This window comes from Jaculus jaculus, chromosome 11 (assembly GCF_020740685.1).
Source record: "Jaculus jaculus isolate mJacJac1 chromosome 11, mJacJac1.mat.Y.cur, whole genome shotgun sequence".
In the NCBI taxonomy this organism is placed as follows: Eukaryota; Metazoa; Chordata; class Mammalia; order Rodentia; family Dipodidae; genus Jaculus; species Jaculus jaculus.
The window spans coordinates 17,371,278-17,389,819 of NC_059112.1; the positions used below are offsets into that span (position 1 = coordinate 17,371,278).

General features: G+C 46.8%; 1 protein-coding gene across 9 annotated transcripts in view; it reads left to right on the forward strand.

The window, feature by feature from the left end:
* Fryl (FRY like transcription coactivator) overlaps positions 1 to 18,542 on the forward strand; it is a 297,939-nt gene that overhangs the window by 227,212 nt on the left and 52,185 nt on the right. For 7 of the 9 annotated variants that reach the window (XM_045130376.1, XM_045130379.1, XM_045130384.1 and 4 more), the window contains 11 exons: positions 152 to 236; positions 1,161 to 1,273; positions 2,246 to 2,396; positions 3,075 to 3,178; positions 4,987 to 5,172; positions 7,163 to 7,367; positions 8,754 to 8,875; positions 10,386 to 10,576; positions 13,143 to 13,237; positions 14,457 to 15,064; positions 16,087 to 16,184. In XM_045130376.1, the coding sequence (XP_044986311.1) occupies positions 152 to 236; positions 1,161 to 1,273; positions 2,246 to 2,396; positions 3,075 to 3,178; positions 4,987 to 5,172; positions 7,163 to 7,367; positions 8,754 to 8,875; positions 10,386 to 10,576; positions 13,143 to 13,237; positions 14,457 to 15,064; positions 16,087 to 16,184 (1,958 nt within the window). The remainder of the gene's footprint in view (positions 1 to 151; positions 237 to 1,160; positions 1,274 to 2,245; positions 2,397 to 3,074; positions 3,179 to 4,986; positions 5,173 to 7,162; positions 7,368 to 8,753; positions 8,876 to 10,385; positions 10,577 to 13,142; positions 13,238 to 14,456; positions 15,065 to 16,086; positions 16,185 to 18,542) is intronic. The other 2 variants (XM_045130377.1, XM_045130385.1) reach the window with 1 other exon arrangement.

Below are 18,542 nucleotides of genomic sequence, written 5' to 3' on the forward strand. Positions count from 1 at the left end.
TTGGGGGAGTTCAAACGGTGGAAACTTCTCAGTGTCCCCCAGTACTTGCCTCCATAATTACTTACCCACGGTCCTTCTGAGCGCACGCCTTTGACCTTGCTGTTGTGTGGTGGTTTCGAAGTTAACGGGGTAGTTTTATCTTTGATGACAGGAACTACTTCCAGCAGCAATACAATGGTAGCTCCCACCGATGGCAACCTTGATAATAAGCCTCTGAAAGAGAACTTCGAAGAGAGGTGAGTACTGCTCTCTTATTAATGTCCCATTGGCCCAGAACACATGACGCTTTCTGCATTGGTGTGCATTGAGCCTTGCGTTAAAATCCTGCTCAAGCTGGGCGATGTTGCGCACGCCTTTAATCCCAGCACTCAGGAGGCAGAGGTAGGAGGATCACTGTGTTCGAGGCCACCCTGAGACTATATAGAGAATTATTCCACTTCAGCCTAAGCTAAAAGTGAGACCCTACCACGAAAAACAAAACAAACAAAAAAAAATCCTGGTCAGGGTCTGGAGAGATGGCTTAGTGGTTAAGGCATTTGCCTGCAAAGCCAGAGGATCCCTGTTTGACTCTCCAGGACCCACGTAAGCCAGATGCACAAGGTGGCACATGCATCTAGAGTTCGTTTGCAGTGGCTGGAGGCCGTGGCATGCCCATTTTCCCCCCCACCCTCTGTGTGTCTCTCTCTCTGCTTCTTTTTCCCTCTCAAATAAATAAAGAAATGAAAATTATAGACAGATAGATAGATAGATAGATAGATAGATAGATAGATAGATAGATATCCTAGTCAAGAACTATATTCTGTCTGGAATTTGTTTTTGTTTTTCAAGGTATGGTCTTGCTCTAGAACAAGCTGACCTGGAATTCGCTCCGTAGTCTCAGGATGGCCTCAAACTCACAGGGATCCTCCAAGCGCCTTAACCACTAAATCATCTCTCCAGCCCCAGACTTGTTTTCTTTACATGAAACAATTATTAGGGGAATTCTTACTTGAAGGGATTCTGTAGGGAGGAATAATTGATTGGAAGCTTGAGCTTTGAATTACAAGGTAGAAATTGGTGCATAGCCATAGTAAGATTTCATCTTGTGTACCGTAAACAGAGAAAATGAATCAGAAAGTACAAATCCTGTGAACTGAAATTGATTTTCGTGGTTTTCCTAGCTGTGTACACCTGGACATCTACAGTGGGCTGAACAGTCACTTAAACCGGCAGCACCACAGACTAGAATCTCGCTACAGCAGCAGCTCCGGAGGGTCTTATGAAGAAGAAAAAAGTAATAAATCCCTTGAGTAACTATAGATGAGGTGCACCATTAATTGCGCTCATGTTAATGAATGTATTTTTCCAAGAAACCATTGACAAATACTGTACTTAACTGCCACTAGTGATGTTCCAACACAACCCAAAAGGTCTTGGTTTTAAAGAATGATTTTAATAAGTAATATTAGCTGGGAGAGTATTTAAAAAAAACTTATATTCCCTAATAATCCACAGTAGCAGTATCATTGAATAGACGTTAGCTAATTTTTTTTTCTTAGCGTATTTGTTTGTCCTGTACAGATTCTCATTGTACTGAAAATGTTTTTATACTGTTGTGCACTTTGCAAACTGATTAATGCTGCCTGAGTGTCACGGTGCCATTATGGCAGAGTAGAATACAAGCTCGTGTTTAACAATTAGATTGGGACCTTGTAGGTGATTGGTCCAGCCTGCTTATATTGTCCATGATGGAACTGAGGTCCAGAGAGGTTAAGTGACTTACCCATGCCACACGCAAGTCCCAGTTTCCTAAGGTCATTCTGTTCTGCACCCTGCAGCCTCAGTGTGGTAGGACAGACTTTTGTTTTGTTTTTTTTTTAAGAGGGTTTTTACTAGCCCCATTTAAGGGAATCTGGAACCTAGCACCTTACTACAAAGACTTTGTTACAATGTGGCTTCTCTTCTGATGTGGCCTTCTGCCTTGGCCATCCACTGGGGAGTCATAGGAAATGCCATTGTAGTTTTGCTTGAATATAAAGGGTGGAATCAAACTCAGTTTTCTCTCTCCCCCACCATCATTCCCCTCCCCTTCTAAATTTGGTAATATTTGTACACAGGCCTTCCAGGATATCAAGCAAATATCAAAATAGTGGGAAATGATTTTGAATCCCTTTCCGGTGCTGTAAATAGTGGGTGTCTTGCTAGGACTTGCTTATATGGGCAGACATTCAATGGTGTAGAAAATGAGATCGTTTTATCTTGATAGGTGACTCAATGCCACTTTATTCTAATTGGCGACTGAGAGTGATGGAGTGTAACCAAGGAGAGCCACTGCCCTTCCCACCAGCTGGAGGCTGCTGGTCACCACTGGTGGATTACGTGCCTGAAACGTCATCACCTGGATTGCCCCTCCACAGGTGGACTGGAGCGTCTTCCTCTTTTCCTACGAGCCACGTCGCTGCCCCACTCTTTGAGCTTGCTTTACGCGTCACCACGCAGAGTAGAGGCGCTCACCTCTCTACTGAGATAGCGCGCCCAATGACACGTCAGCTCGTTCAGACAGTGAGACATCCGAAAGCAGCTTCTAAGTGTTCCAAATCAGTACCAGTCGATCTCACTCTGCTGCTGCCTTTCTGGGCATCAGGCATAGTTACTTCACCTTTCTGGGACCCAGTTACAACATCTGGAAAAAGTGTGACTTTCTTGGGGTCAACACAGTTACATGGATAGAATTCAATTAAATGGAATTCTACTGAGTAAATAAATATCCCAACAGAGCGATGACTACATTCTCTTCAAAATTCTATTAATGCGCCAAACATGTACCAAATACCTGCTATGTGGCAAGTGGCGTGGGGGATCTGATGGGTGGAAAACAAGGAAAATATGATCCTCGGCTCCGAGAAGCCCCGAGCCCTTAGGTTTTGTTCTAAAGCTGTCGCTTGAACGGTCTCTTCGGCTGCATTTGTTTTTCCTCTTTTGTTCCTTATGTTTTCCCATAGAACACAGTACTCTCGCCTTTTGGTCACTTGCACACGATTTTTCTGGAGGCCCTCAGCTCCGGCAGTGCACTAACAGTCTGCTGTTTGTCACAGGTGTAACATAGCCGTGATCCTGCTGACCGATCTCATCATTGATCACAGCGTGAAGGTGGAATGGGGCAGCTACCTCCATCTCCTCCTTCATGCGATTTTTATAGGTAATTCCTTCATTGCAGGCTTTCATGTCAGTGTTAAAGTTCTTTGGTGTTTCTGTTTCTTTTCTTTTTTTTGGGAGGGGGTTTCAAGGAAGGGTCTCACTCTCTAGCTCAGGCTGACCTGGAGTTCACTATGGAGTCTCAGGATGGCCTTGAGCTCACGGGTGATTCTCCTACCTCTGCCTTCCCGAGTGCTGGGATTAAAGACGTGCGCCACCATGCCCGGCTGTTTCATCTTCTTTTAAATTTCATTTTAATTTTATTTGCTAGCAAAGACAGAATGAGGGGAAGAGAGAATGGGCGTGCAAGTTCCTCTAGCCACTGCAAACCACCTCCAGACAAGTGTGCCGCCTGTGTGTCTGGCTTTACTTGGGTCCTGGAGAATCACACTCAGATTCTTAGGCTGAACTTAGTTCTGGGATTGGAACCTTTAGAGTGGCTAGAATACATAAAAGTGTTTTCCAAAGGAAGCAGGCTGTTGAGCAGTCGATGACAGGAGCGAAATTCCGCCTGCCCTCTGTGGCACACCTGTGAGCATTCCCACGTCTGTAGTACCTCTGTAGGTGTGGCTTCCTGCAGCGAGTTAAAGCAGCCACCTTCTCATATACCTTCCTGCTGCGCACACTGACCATATTCATAGCATCTCATTCCTGTGGTAATCTGACATTGACTTTCCATTTTGTTAGGTATAAAAAAAAAAACCCTGCCTTTAAAAATAAATCCATTGACATTTAGTGTTACGTAAGTCATAACTTCTAAGAAATCAGTACATTGTACTCATGAACACATTTAAAACTTATCTTGAAGAGACTGATTGAGGAGGGGATATGATGGAGAATGGAGTTGCAAAGGGGTCAGTGGAGGGAGGGAGGGTATTACCATGGGATATTGTTTACAATCATGGAAGTTGTTAATAAAAAATTATCTTGAGGGCTGGGATGTGGCTCAGTTGGTAGAGGGCTTACCTGCCATGTACAAAGCCCTGGCTGGGTTAGACCCCCAACACCACATGGACTAGCCATGCACAATGGTACACTGCTGTATTCCCAGCACATAGGTGGTGGAAACAAGAAGGTCAGAACAAGACCATCCTGGGCCCTGTGTTGAGTATCAGCCTGGGATACATGAGACCCTGTAATGGATTCATTTAATTAATTAATTAAAAGAACCTTTAAGGCTGGAGAGATGGGTCAGCAGTTAGGGCACTTGCCTGCAAAGCCTAAGGACTCAGGTTCAACTCTCCAGATCCCACATTAGCCAGATGCACAAAGGCAAGGCAAGTGCAAGGTTGCACATGCCCACTAGGTGGAGCAAGTGTCTGGACTGCAATTGCAATGGCTGAGCCCTGGTGCACCAATTCTCTGTCTCTTGCTCTCACACTCTCTAAAAAATAAAAAATAAATAAAAATTAAAGAACCTTTAGCCTCCCTAAGCTATTATACAGTGAGACAACAAGCCATTATAAAATTCTAGAGGAGGGCTGGAGAGATGGCCTAGTGATTAAGATGCTTGCCTGTGAAGCCAAGGGCTCGATTCACCAGGACCCATGCAATCCAGATGCACAAGGTGGCAAATGGAGTCCATTTGCAGTGGCTGGAGGCCCTGGTCCACCCATTCTATTTGATTAGGGGAATGTGTATGGGTCATACGCTCATACTGCCCCATTTTCATGAAGAGCTGGTGCGCTCACAGAGGGACAGGAACCCGTCCCCCAGAGCTGACTGGGATTTGCAGGACTTCAGCATGATGGGTTTGGTAGCAAGCATCCTCCCGTCGTCATGACCATTGGTGATTTTTCTCCTACCTTGCAGGGTTTGACCACTGCCACCCCGAGGTGTACGAACATTGCCAGCGCCTGCTGCTGCACTTACTAATAGTGATGGGGCCCATCAGTAACATCCGGACCGCTGCTTCTGTCCTTCTCAGGAACAAAGAGTTCAACGAGCCCAGGGTGCTGACGGTCAAACAAATCGCACACTTAGATTATACTTTCACAGGTATTTACCTCAAAGCTACCGTTTTTTTTTTGTTGTTTTTTTTTTGTTTGTTTGTTTGTTTGATTGATTGGTTGGTTGTGGTAAGGTCTCATTCTAGCCCAGGACGACCTGGAATTTGCTCTAGTCTTGAACTCACCACAGTCCTCCTGCCTCTGCCTCCCCAATGCTGGGATTAAAGGTGTGCACCGCCACACCCAGCCAAAGCTGCAGTTTTTAAAGTAGAAATTAACATCCTTAAGTTGTAAACTTACTCTAGGGACAGTCAGCCAAGTAAAAGCTGAAATTCTAAAGTGAAACTTTTATTTTAAATGTCATGTATGTTATTTTAAAATGGATTAAACTGAATGTTTGAGGCTGTGGCTTTTAACACTCTGAATTCCACCAATTTTCAGTTGTGAATGTGTGAATTGAAAATGCAATAAAGTGTGTTCACTGAATATTTGTTCTGAAAAGATGGTGAAGGCCGGAGAGATGGCTTAGCAGTTGAGGCACTTGCCTGAAAAGCCAAAGGACCCAGGTTCAATTCTCTAGGACCCATGTAAGCCAGATGCACAAGGTGGCGCATGCATCTGGAGTTCATTGGCAGTGACTGGAGGCCCTGTTGTGCCTATTCTCTCTCTCTCCCTCTTGAATGAATAAATAAAAATAAAATATTCTTAGAAAAAGATAGTTATTAAATTCCTTCTACTTACAGTTTTTGAAAACTGACCCAAGGTAGATATTTAGAAATCTTTTTTTTTCCTTTGCTGCATTTAAAATGTTACATGTTATGAGGCAATGAGGTCATTAATTTATGAGACTTCTAATATAAAACTCATTTAATTGTCAATACTTTTACATTAAAAGTTATCATCTTAGCAGAGCATGATGGATCACACCTTTGATCCCAGCACTCAAGGCTAAGGTAGAAAATTCACCATGAGTTCAGGGCCAGCCTGGACTATAGAGTGAGTTCTAGGTCAGCCTGGGCGAGTGTGAGATCCTATCTCGAAAAAAAAGCCTTTTTAAGTAAAATTAAGCCAAAACTATAGTGTTCTCTTCATATAAAATTAAAATTTAGGGGCTGGAGAGAAGGCTTCGCGGTTAAGCACTTGCCTGTGAAGCCTAAGGACCCTGGTTCGAGGCTCGACTCCCCAGGACCCACATTAGCCAGATGCACAAGGGGGCGCACGTGTCTGGAGTTCGTTTGCAGTGGCTGGAGGCCCTGGCGCGCCCATTCTCTCTCTCTCTCTATCTGCCTCTTTCTTTCTCTGTCTGTTGCTCTCAAGTAAATAAATAAAAATAACAAAAACAATTTTAAAATTAAAATTTAGAACTGTGACTTGGAAGGCCAGGCGTGGTAGTGCACGCCTTTAATCCCAGCACTAAGGAAGCAGAGGTAGGAGGATCGTCACGAATTTGAGGCCACCTTGAGACTACTTAGTGAATTCCAGGTCAGCCTGGGCAAGAGTGAAATCCTACCTCCAAAAACCAAAAGAAAAGAAAAAAGAAAAGAATGTGAGTTGGCTTAAAACAAAAACAAAAAAATGAGCAAACATGTCAGATGTTCAGGAAGTTACCACACTCAGCTTCCTCCAGCAGAGGGCAGCACAGCACCACCTAGTTAAGTTCTTTTTATTTTTTTTGTTTTGTTTTGTTTTCAAGGTAGGGTCTCTGTCTAGCCCAGGCTGATCTGGAATTCACTCTGTAGTCTCAGGGTGGCCTCGAACTCAGGGAGATCCTCCTGCCTCTGCCTCCCGAGTGCTGGGATTAAAGTCGTGCGCCACCACGCCCAGCGCAGCAGGCTGAGTTTTGATAACAAGCTGTGAACATTGTTTGCCTCGAAGCCACTGGGAGGCTGTGCCTCTGAGAACAGTCTCATGACAGCTAGCCCAGCCGTGTGGCCTCGCATGTCCCGTGTAGTCTGTAATCACCGGTGACTTGTGCAGCTCTGCCGGACTCAGCTAGGCCCTTGCCAGTGTGGGCATTCACGAGGCACTCTCTCTCCCAGCAGGCATTAACGACTTTATACCCGATTACCAGCCCTCCCCCATGACCGACTCAGGGCTCAGCTCAAGTTCTACCTCGTCCAGTATCAGCTTAGGAAACAGCGGAGCTGCCGTCTCGCACCTGCACACCACCCTCCTCAGCGAGGTGGACATCTCCATGGAGCAGGATGGGAAGGTCAAAACCCTCATGGAGTTCATTACCTCAAGGTAACCTGGTGGCGCCTGCCATCCCAGCAGCAGGCTTTGGGTTCGGCCCTTCTTGTTGATCAGCTCGTGGGAACCAGGATTTTAAATTGCATGGTTTGATCCATACAAGTTTGTTGGTTGCATAAGGTTTTGAAATGACGATGTAACCTAAGGCTTTCTTCTTGGGAATGTGTGCAGTTACGCCCAAGGTAACTGAGAGCTGCTTACCAAATGCCACAGGCATATAGTGTTCCCTGGCAATGCAATCTTCTGCTTGAATAAGTTGTAGTAATTAGTTAACCATCAAGTACTTACTTAGGGTCTACTCTGCAAAGCCATTCAGTGGAGAAAGAAGGTAGCTGGGGTGGGGGGAGATGTCATTGTGATGTCCCACAGTGACACAGGGCCATGAGAAGCCACTGTGTGTGTAATGGGGAGTGATGCCCTGTGACTGTGACTCTGGGAAAAGAGTTTAACTAGACAATGATAGAGAGCTACACAAGACACACAGTGGAGGGCCGGGAAACCCGGGCCTTTGTCACGGCCTGCATGCTTTAAAAACGTAGGGGTTAGGAGCGGATAAGGCACTTGTTGCTCAAGCCACAGTATATGGGCTCAGGTCCCGAGGCTCCACATAAAGGCAGGCAGCTAAGGCGGCTTTCCAACGTGCTGGGAGGCTGCAACCATGGCCAGCCCGCCTGCCAAACACGGCAGTGAGCGGCAAGAGTGGGGAGGAGAGCTCTCGCTTCAAACGAGCAGGAGGGAGGGGCCGAACCCCGAGTTGTCCTCTGACCTCCACATGCACGCCGTGGATTATGCGTACACATACTCATGCAGTCCTGGGCTTTATCCCCGGCAGTGCGTACATGCACACATATACACGTGTGTGTGCACACACACCCACATCACATAAGCTAATCGAGAAGGTATGAGACATAATTTAATAGCTTGTGCAGAAACAAACCTCCCAGCAGGGAACGGGGGACTTAGAGGCCCAAGGGACAGGCGGCAGGACACCATGCGAAGGCTCGGCATCTTGACCTCTGGGATTAAGGAACTTGGCTTGACTTGAATGTGAAGACATTTCCCTATGGTTTCATCTAGTGAGTTATTTTCACTGTATTGAATTAGTAAAGTATTTTCTCTGCATGAACTAGATACAGGCTAGCCACCACAAATTGTGTTTTGACTGTAGGACATAAATAATAACTAATGATCTTCTCACCTGGCAAGCTTGTCATCTCGTCTTGCTCTGCTCTGTGAGCCATTGTATAGCCACGTGCAGAAGCCACAGGAGCCTGGGGCTTGCCATTCAATGTAATCGTAAAGGCGCGGTGTCAGCAGGTGGGAATGAAGTCCTTAACACAAGTTCCAGACAAGGGAATGACGTCTGCTTTGTGTTTTCAGAAAAAGAGGGCCCCTTTGGAACCATGAGGACGTTTCTGCCAAGAATCCCAGCATCAAGAGTGCGGAGCAGCTCGCCACGTTCTTGAAGCACGTGGTGTCTGTTTTTAAGCAGTCAAGCCCAGGTAGCTTGGAATGAACAGAACAAATGGCGTTTACTTTTAATTCAGTATTTCAATGTGATTTGGCATTTTCCATAATCTCTGGCCAAAAGTTGATACTGTCTAAATTGAAAAATGTTTAGAAAGAGTTTTTTTTTTTGGACGGGGTGGGGGGAATTCAAGGTAGGGTCTAACTGTAGCCCAGGCTGACCTAGAATTCACTCTGTAGTCTCAAGGTGTCCTCAAAGTCACAGAGATCCTCCTACCTCTCAGCCTCCCAAGTGCTGGGATTAAAGGCATGCACCACCACTCCCATCCAGAGTTTCTTTTTTCTTTTTATTTATTTTTATTTATTTTATTTTTATTTATTTATTTGAGAGAGCGAATGGGCACACCAGAGCCTCCAGCCACTGCAAATGAACTCCAGTTGCATGTGCCACCTCGTGCATCTGGTTTACATGGGTTCTGGGGAATCGAGCCAAGGTCCTTTGGCTTTGCAGGCAAGCACCTTAACTACCGTGTCACCTCCCCAGCCCCGAGAGTCTCTTTTTTTAACATGTGATGATGACATACCTGGTGTGTATAGTAGTAGTGGTGTGGTGTGTGGGTGGTGTGTGCACATGTGTGTGCAGATGAACATGCCACAGGCACAGAAGCCAGAGAAAATAGTCAGGTGTCTTCCTCTCCTGGCTCATCAGCACGCTTCCTTGGGACAGTGTCTCCGTGAAACCGGAACTGCTGTTTCGGGTCAGGCTGGCTGACCAGTGAGCACCAGGAATATGCTAGTCTCTGCTCCTCACCGGACTGGGGTTACAGCGTGCATGGTCATGCCCCGCCGCAGAGCCAAACTCCGGGCAAATCAGGCCCTTGTTCTTGCATGGCAAGTGCTTCCGTTCACTGAGCCCCCTCCTCGGTCCTGTGGTTGTGTTTTGCAGGGGTAGGAGGATTGCCATGAGTTTGAGGCTACATAGTGAATTCCAGGTCAGCCTGAGCTAGAGTGAGACCCTACCTCGAAAAAAACAAAACAAAACAAAACAAAAAAGACAAATTTATTGGGTACTCTGCCATAAAGCTGAGGGCTAGACAGTAACTAGAGTACCACCAGCAGTTGACAAAAATGATTAGCTAAAAATAAGAATTCTGGACCAGAAAGCCAGGCGTGGTGGCACATGCCTTTAATCCCAACACTTGGGAGGCAGAGGTAGGAGGATCATAATGAGTTCAAGGCCACCCTGAGACTACATAGTGAGTTCCAGATCAGCCTGGTCTAACGTGAAACCCTACCTCAAAGAAAAAAAAAAAAAAAACAAATAAAGAAAGAATTCTAGACTGGAGAGATTGTTCAGGGGTTAAGGCACTTGCTTGCAAAGTCTGACTGCCTGCGTTCAATTCCCCAGTTCCCACGTAAAGCCAGATGCACAGAGTGGTGGATGTGTCTAGAGTTTGTTTGCAGCAGCTGGGTGCCCAGGCGCGCTCCTGCCCCCACCCTTGCAGCTAAACAGATAGATAAATGCCATCCCCTTTGTCTTTGCAGAAGGCATTCACTTGGAGCGTCACCTTAGCGAAGTGGCTCTGCACACCGCCCTCTCGTGCTCTTCCCGCCACTATGCAGGGAGGTCCTTTCAGATCTTCAGGGCCCTGAAGCAGTCTCTGTCGGCAAGCACCCTCTCCGACGTCCTCGCCAGGCTTGTGGAAACCGTGGGGGACCCGGGGGAAGAGGCACAGGTAGGGAAGCGGTTTCTCGGCTGGGCGGTGGGGGAATAAGTCTTTTCCAGAGCTGGAGCTAGAGGGAGGCTGTGGAAATACTGCCAGCTTGGCCCGCAGACACAGAGCAGGGAGAACCATGCTGAGTGTCTCACAGCTTGTTCCAATCCCAGTGCTTAACGCCAGCAAGGTCTTCCCCGTGCGCACACCACCTAAACATGCCACGATGCCCACAAGGCAGAAGACTTAGAATGCAAAGCTTCAATTATCATTGTGTTTCATTTTTTTAAATATATTTTACTTATTTATTTGAGAGAGAGAAAGAAGGGGAGAGAGAGAGAGAATGGGCACACCAGGGCCTCCAGCCACTGCAAACTATCTCCAGACGTTTGCACCCCTTGTGCATCTGGCTAACATGGGTCCTGGAGAGTTGAACCAGGATCCTTTGGCTTTGCAGGCAAACGTCTTAACTGCTAAGCCATCTCTCCAGCCCTGTGTTTCATTTTTAAAGACAAGTAAGTAAAATGTTCTACTGGGGAATTTTTATTTATTTTTTTAATTTATTTTAAATATTCACTTATTTGCAAGCAGATACAGAGAGAGCAAGCGAGCACCAGGGCCTCTGTCCACTGCACACGAACTTCCGACGCATGTGCCCCCTTGTGCATCTGGCTTGTGTGGGTCCTGGGGAATTGAACCTGGGTCCTTGGGCTTCACAGACATGTGCCTCAACCACTGAGCCATCTCTCCAGCCCTGCACTGGACAATTTTATTTGGCCCAAAGGTTTGATGTCAGACACTGGGTATAGAGTGGCAAACTGGGCAGGTCCTTGTCATAATGGAATTCATCCTTTACTGGGGGAGACAGTCTTTCGTCTACTAATAGTGTATGAGAAAGTTCACTTAGTGATACAGTCTGTGAGATTATAAGGTCACTAATTAAAGAGCAGAAAAAGAAGGGCTGGGTTGTTTTATGTGCAGTTCATTTTGGTCACGTGGTGATGGGGAAGAGCTCATTTTAGACAGAACAGGAGTGCAGAGCGCCAAGTCCTGTGTCGCCGTGCAGCAGCTCCTTTCTCACGGCGGGGACAGAACACCAGATAGGAAGCCATTGATGGGACGAAAGGTTTATTTTGGCTTACTGTTTCAAGGGGAAGCGTTTTAATTTTCTTAAATATTTTATTTATTTACGTATTTATTTATTTATTTATTTATTATTTTTGTGGTTTTTCAAGGTAGGGTCTCATGCTAGCACAGGCTGACCTGGAATTTACTATGGAGTCTCAGGGTGGCCTCGAACTCTCGGCGATCTTCCTACCTCTGCCTCCCAAGTGCTGGGATTAAAGGCGTGCACCACCACAGCCAGTTTTTTTTTTTTCTTTTTTGGAGGGGGGTTATTTACTTATTTAGAATAGCCACACCAGCACCTCTTAAAACTGCAAACTCCAGACACATGCACTGTTCTGTGCTTCTAGCTTTACATGAATACTGGGGAACTGAACTTGGGCTGTCAGGCTTGGTAAGCCAGGGCCTTAAAATGCTAAGCCACCTCCCCAGCCCTCGAGGGAGGGAGAGAGTTATCCTGGAGGGAGAGCCTGGCGGAGCAGGGAGCCAGCCCTCGCATCTTGTCAAATCAGCGCAGAAGTACAGGAGAGCTAGTCCTGAACTCCTAGTGGGCTGGGCAAATCAACCTCAAGGCCTGCCTGCAAGGATACACTTCATGCGGCGTCGCTCCACCTCCCAAAGGCTCCACCACGTTCCCCATTTGCCACCAGCTGGGGACCAAGTACTCAAAACACATAAGCCTGGGAAGGGCAGTTCATTCAAACCACACAGAGATTCTCTTGTTTATTTGTTTTATTTTCTCAGGCTAGTGTCTCACTCTAGCCCAGGCTGACCTGGAATTCACTCTGTAGTCTCAGGCTGGCCTCGAACACATAGCGATCCTGCACCTACCTCTGTCTCCCGAGTGCTGGGATTAAAGGCGTGCATGCACCACCACACTCAGCCCAGACACCTTTTTTGTTTCTTAAGGAAAATCTTGGAAATGGGGCTAGATTGGTGAGAGGTATCAGGTCCAGAGCATGGAGCCGTTAGGAGAAACTTGGCTTCACTCTCAATGGAAAGCCACTTGAAGGTTTCAAGAGAAAGAAGGGGCTGGAGTGACATGCTTTTGAAACAGTCCTCTCCGGTAGGCACAGAGTCAAGGACAAGATAGTTGTGAGAGTCCAGACTGAAAATAGTGGGAGGCTAGGTAAAGGGAAGCTGTGAAGGAAGTTTCAAAATGATGATCTGAAGACTTAACTGCTGGGTAGAATTGATATGTGAAAAAAAGAAACAGAGATGGCTCCTAGACTTCGGGCCTGAGTCACTTGGGGTAAATTATGGTGCGATTATAATCAATCTTTACCATTAGTTTGATGAGTTCTCACCAATCAGCAACGTCATGTCGCTCCGGAGATTAATTATTGTGCAGCATTAATGTGAAGTTTGTTCTATTTTTAACACTCGGTAGGAAGTCCATCACAGTTGTTTTTTTTTTTTTCCCAGAGAATCACTAATTAAAACCTTCCCTCTTCCCCCCCAGGGATTTGTGATCGAGCTGCTTCTCACCTTGGAGTCTGCGGTTGACACTTTGGCTGAAACCATGAAGCATTACGATCTTATTTCTGCCCTTTCTCAGTAAGAGTTGAAACCCCGTAGCCTTGAGTGCAGGTCCCCTGTATCTAACCACACAGAACCCTAACAGCAGTTCATTTTCATGTAACTGCAGCAGTGAAGATAATGCTCAGAAATCTCAGGGCGAACCTTAGCTCGTGAGGGCTTCCTGAGTGTTCCAGAGCTAATTTTGCCAGTGATGTTCTCTTCCAGTGTCCTGGTCAGGGACTGCTTTACTGTGCCACTTGGGCTCCATTGACAGGTCCCCTTCCTACCACACCCAGGGTCACTGGCTGCGTCATCTCACAGGACACCACCGTTCACATATGGCTTCTTCTCCTGGGAGCAACCTTACCTCCCACTTTCTGTTCATAGCAAACCTCAAACTGTTGAGCCCACAAGTCCCATTTCCATTGTTACCTGCTACCTAAGTATTTCTAATTCCCCGGGCCAAGGCTAATAGTTTAGCCTTTGTGTTCCCACTATGCTTTCTGTATATATGTATATATGTATGTATGTATGTACGTATGTGTGTATAATGTACATTTATATATATGGGGAGGATGCTTTTGGCTTTTCAAGGTAGGGTCTCACTAGCTCAGTCTGACCAGGAATTCACTGTATAGTCTCAGGCCTCAAACTCACAGTGATCCTCCTACCTTGGCCTCACTAGTGCTGGGATTAAAGACATGTGCAGCCCTCAAAATATTTTATTTATTTACTTACTTACTTATTTGAGAGAAAAGGAAGAAGAGACAGAAAGGAAAAGGCAAGTAGAGAAATAATGGGCATTCCAGGGCCTCCAGCCACCGCAAACGAACTCCAAGAGGCATGCACCTCCTTGTGCATCTGGCTTACATGGGTCCTGGGGAGTTGAACCTGGATCCTTTGGCTTCACAGGCAAGCACCTTAGCCACTAAGCCATCTCCCCAGCCCCCTTTCTGTATATTTTAACAATAGTGATTATCAAGGTATAAATGTATCCATTTACATGCTTATCCACCTAGTAACACTTCTCAGGGGTTTTTGGGGGATGGGGGAGAATTCAAGGTAGGGTCTTACTCTAACCCAGGCTGACCTGGACCTCATTCTGTAGTCCCAGACTGGCCTCAGAGTCACCGTGGTCTTTGTTGCCGGAGTGCTGGAATTAAGGGCGTGTGCTATCACACCCAGCTTACTTTTCGGTTTTTAACAGTGAAGCAAAAGTGACTTTTCTTTTCCTTTTTGTTTGTTTGTGTTTCAGAACCTCGTACCCAGACCCTCTAATGGGAAACAAGTACGCAGCTAACAGGAAAAGCACTGGACAGCTCAACCTCAGCACGAGCCCCGCGGACAGCAGCGGCTACCTGGGGTCCAGCAGCAACACGAGAAGTAACTCTCTGAGGTTAAGTCTGGCTGGTGACCGCAGAGGTGACCGGCGGCGGAGTAACACACTGGACATCATGGACGGACGGATCGCCCACAGCAGTAGCCTGGCAAGGACTCGAAGCCTGTCCTCGCTGCGAGAGAAAGGAATGTATGATGTGCAACCCACTACTGAGCCCACCAACTTGCTGGCCACCATCTTTTGGATAGCCGCGTCGCTGCTGGAGTCGGATTATGAGTATGAATACCTCCTGGCTCTCAGGCTCCTCAACAAACTGCTGCTCCACTTGCCTTTGGACAAGTCGGAGAGTCGAGAGAAGATTGAGAACGTGCAGAGCAAGCTGAAATGGACTAACTTCCCCGGGCTCCAGCAGCTCTTCCTCAAGGGCTTTACCTCAGTGTCTACCCAAGAAATGACCGTGAACCTCCTCAGCAAACTCACCTCTGTCTCCAAGCACACCCTGGTGGACCCGTCCCAGTTGTCAGGTGATGTCGATACCATTTGCCCCTCTGTTATGATAACAGCACTTTCTTTTATTTATTTATGTATTTGAGAGCGACAGAGAGAGAAAGAGGCAGAGAGAGAGAGAGAATGGGCGCGCCAGGGCTTCCAGCCTCTGCAAACGAACTCCAGACGCGTGCACCCCCTTGTGCATCTGGCTAACGTGGGTCCTGGGGAATCGAGCCTCGAACCGGGGTCCTTAGGCTTCACAGGCAAGCGCTTAACCACTAAGCCGTCTCTCCAGCCCCTTTTCTTTTGTTGGTTTTTTGAGGTAGGGTCTTACTCTAGCCCAGGCTGAACTGTCCTGGAATTCACTATGGAGTCTCAGGGTGGCCTTGAGCTCACAGCGATGCTCCTATCTCTGCCTCCCTATTGCTGGGATTAAAGGCGTGCGCCACCACGCCCAGCTAGCATTTTAATATAGTTGAAATGTGCACCAATCGTTGGTTTTGGTTTTGAAATGACCGATGTCTGCTTTTGTGCAAACAGTGATTTTTTTTTTTTTTAATATGTTAGTATCAGAGCTGGAGAGATGGCTTAGCGGTTAAGCGCTTGCCTGTGAAGCCTAAGGACCCCGGCTCGAGGCTCGGTTCCCCAGGTCCCACGTTAGCCAGATGCACAAGGGGGCGCACGCGTCTGGAGTTCGTTTGCAGTGGCTGGAGGCCCTGGTGCGCCCGTTCTCTCTCTCTCCCTCTATCTGTCTTTCTCTCTGTGTCTGTCTCTCTCAAATGAATAAATTTTTAAAAAAATGTTTAAATATGTTAGTATCCCAGGAGATGAAAATGCTGTAAGGGGTTTCTGCAAACCACTTTAAAAAAAGTCTTTAGGGCTGGAGACATAACTCAGCAGTTAAAGGTACTTGCTTGCAAAGCCTACTGGCCCAGTCAGTACCCACATAAAGCCAGAGACACACACACACACACACACACACAAATATCTTTAAGTTTTCAAATAATGTGAAAAGAATTGGTCATTGTCTGCTTTTTTTTTTTCTTCCTCCCGATAGGCTTTCCTCTTAACATCCTTTGCTTATTGCCTCACTTAATCCAGCATTTTGACAGCCCAACTCAGTTTTGCAAAGAGACAGCGAGTCGCATAGCAAAGGTAAGCGGGACTGTTCCAGGGTAGGCCTGGGGGCCTGTCTCCTGGTCTTGATCGTAGGGAGGGCGTCTCATCAGCGCCCTCTTTCTGTGCCTGTTTGTATGGGTTCGCCTCTCCAGGCTTCATCTGTGGGTGTGCACAGGGAGAGCAAACAGAAGACTAGAATAGAGTAGCCCTCCCCTGAGTCTGGCCTTTCTCTGTTCCTTTCCTCCTCTGCCATTCTGTCTCTAATTCATTCCCTTTTTCCCTGGCGCTGGCCTCGGGGCTGGCAGTGATGAGCACAGTGTGTGGGACACTAACCCTGTGGGCCTTAGTGTGGGGATGTAGGCCCTTAACCCCAGCACTCCGGAGGCTAAGGTGGGGAAACTGTCATGAGTTTGAGGTCAGCCTGGGCTAGAAAGAGTCCCTGCTTCAAAAAAAGAAAAAAAAAACAAAAAAACACAAAAGAAATAAAAAGATACCACATGTGCAAAGCTCCTTCCTTCGAGATCTTAAATTTCTCTCATTGTTTACCTGCTATCCTTCATTTTTTTTCCTCTGCTCACACTGTTTTCCCCTCCAGCCGTGCAGTTATGCAAACAGAGCTATATCTACTTTTTTAATATTTTATTTATGAGAGAGAAAGAGAGCTAGAGAGAGAGAGAATGGGCACATCAGGGCCTCCAGCCATTGAAAACAACCTCCAGACGCATGTGCCACCTTGTGCATCTGCCTTACACGGGTCCAGGGGGGTCAAGCCTTGGACCAAAGTTGGTCCTTAGGCTTTATAGGCAAGCACTTAACCACTAAGCTATCTCTCCAACCCAATCATTGTTTGTTTGTTTATTTGTTTTTGGTGGGGAAAGTCTTCAGATTGAAACAAATCAAGAGTTACAAGAAAGCTAGGTGAGTTTAGAAATAATATGCACACGGCAGTAAGCCAGATGACCTGGGGGAGGCATAAGAGAGCTACAGAACTCAGAATCTAGCTAAAAGCACTGGGGAAAGAGAAAACAAAATTTTCAACCCAGGGGAGCAGGTAAGTGACTTTGTGGAAAGAGCCTTTTACGTGAGCTGTCGTCTTCCGAGCTGAGATTCAGTTAACATGTGGCTCAGTAAATGGCACCGAGCCAAGCAAAACAGCCCCCTTCTGCGCTCAAGTGCAGCGCTGGCCTCCATGCAGACGCGCCTCGGAGCCAGCCAGGCAGGGGCCACGCGCGTCAACGGTAGCATGAGGACAGCCTTCTCCTTACGCCGCCAGATCATGGGTAATGCGTGGCGGGGAAGACGCAGAGCCAGGATTGATGCAAGGTTGAGGCTACCCTGGTCTACATAGCAAGTTCTAGACCAGCCAGGGCTACATAGTGAGGTCCTATCTCAAAAATAAAGGGGAGGAGTGGCAAGAGGTGCTGGGCATGCCCTCCTCTCTCTCTCTGTCTGTCTGTCTGTCTGTCTGTCTGTCTTTGTTAAACTAATCTCATAAAGATTTAAGGAGGCGGACATCTTAACATAATCAAGTGTATTCGGTGACATGTTTCTTCACTGGTAACTTGACTCCCGAGTGACCACCTTAGTGAACTAATCACTAATAATTTGGGTCACTAGTTAAATCAAGCCAGCAAGAAAAGAAGCCGTTATTCGGATTCTCTTCATTTCTGACATAAACGCATAGCCTCCATGTAAGATGTCTATAGGACAAGCGCTGCAAGCAAGGCTTGGGTTTGGCCCAGTGTTCCGTGTACGAGTGGCCAAACCAAGAGTCACTGCTCCTCAGCAAAGCCTTGGGCTGCTTCTCGCATGCGGAGCAGGTGAAGGGGCATTTTTATATTTCCCCAGCTCTTCGACTTATAAAATGCATATACAACAGTTGCTACAAAACCTGCCATTCCAGCAGAACAAATAGAGTCTCTTTAGCTTTTCAGGTAAATTTAGATGCCCTGGCCTTCATCAGATGAAGCAAGGGAAGTATCTGGATTGGTTGACATCGTGACTGCGGGAAGAATCTTCCACGTCCATGCTCCCTCCACCAAACCCGGTCATTAGGTTTTGCAGGCAAGCACCTTATCCACTGGACAATCTCTCCAGCCCATATTTTAGTCTCTCAAACATGGTAAACTGGGCCTGGTGACTCATGCCTATAATCTCAGCACTCAGGAGCTGAGGCAGGAGGACTGCTGTGAGTTGTCCTCTCGTCAGCTTGGTTACATAGGAAGTTCTAAGCCAGCAGATGAGTGAGACTTTGTCTCAAAAAATAAATAAACAAATAAGAACCAGAGAGATTGCCTGCAAAGCCTAATGACCTGGGATCAGTTCTCCAGTACCCACATAAAGCCAGATGCACAAGGTGAAATGAGTCTGGAGTTCATTTGCAACAATTAGAGG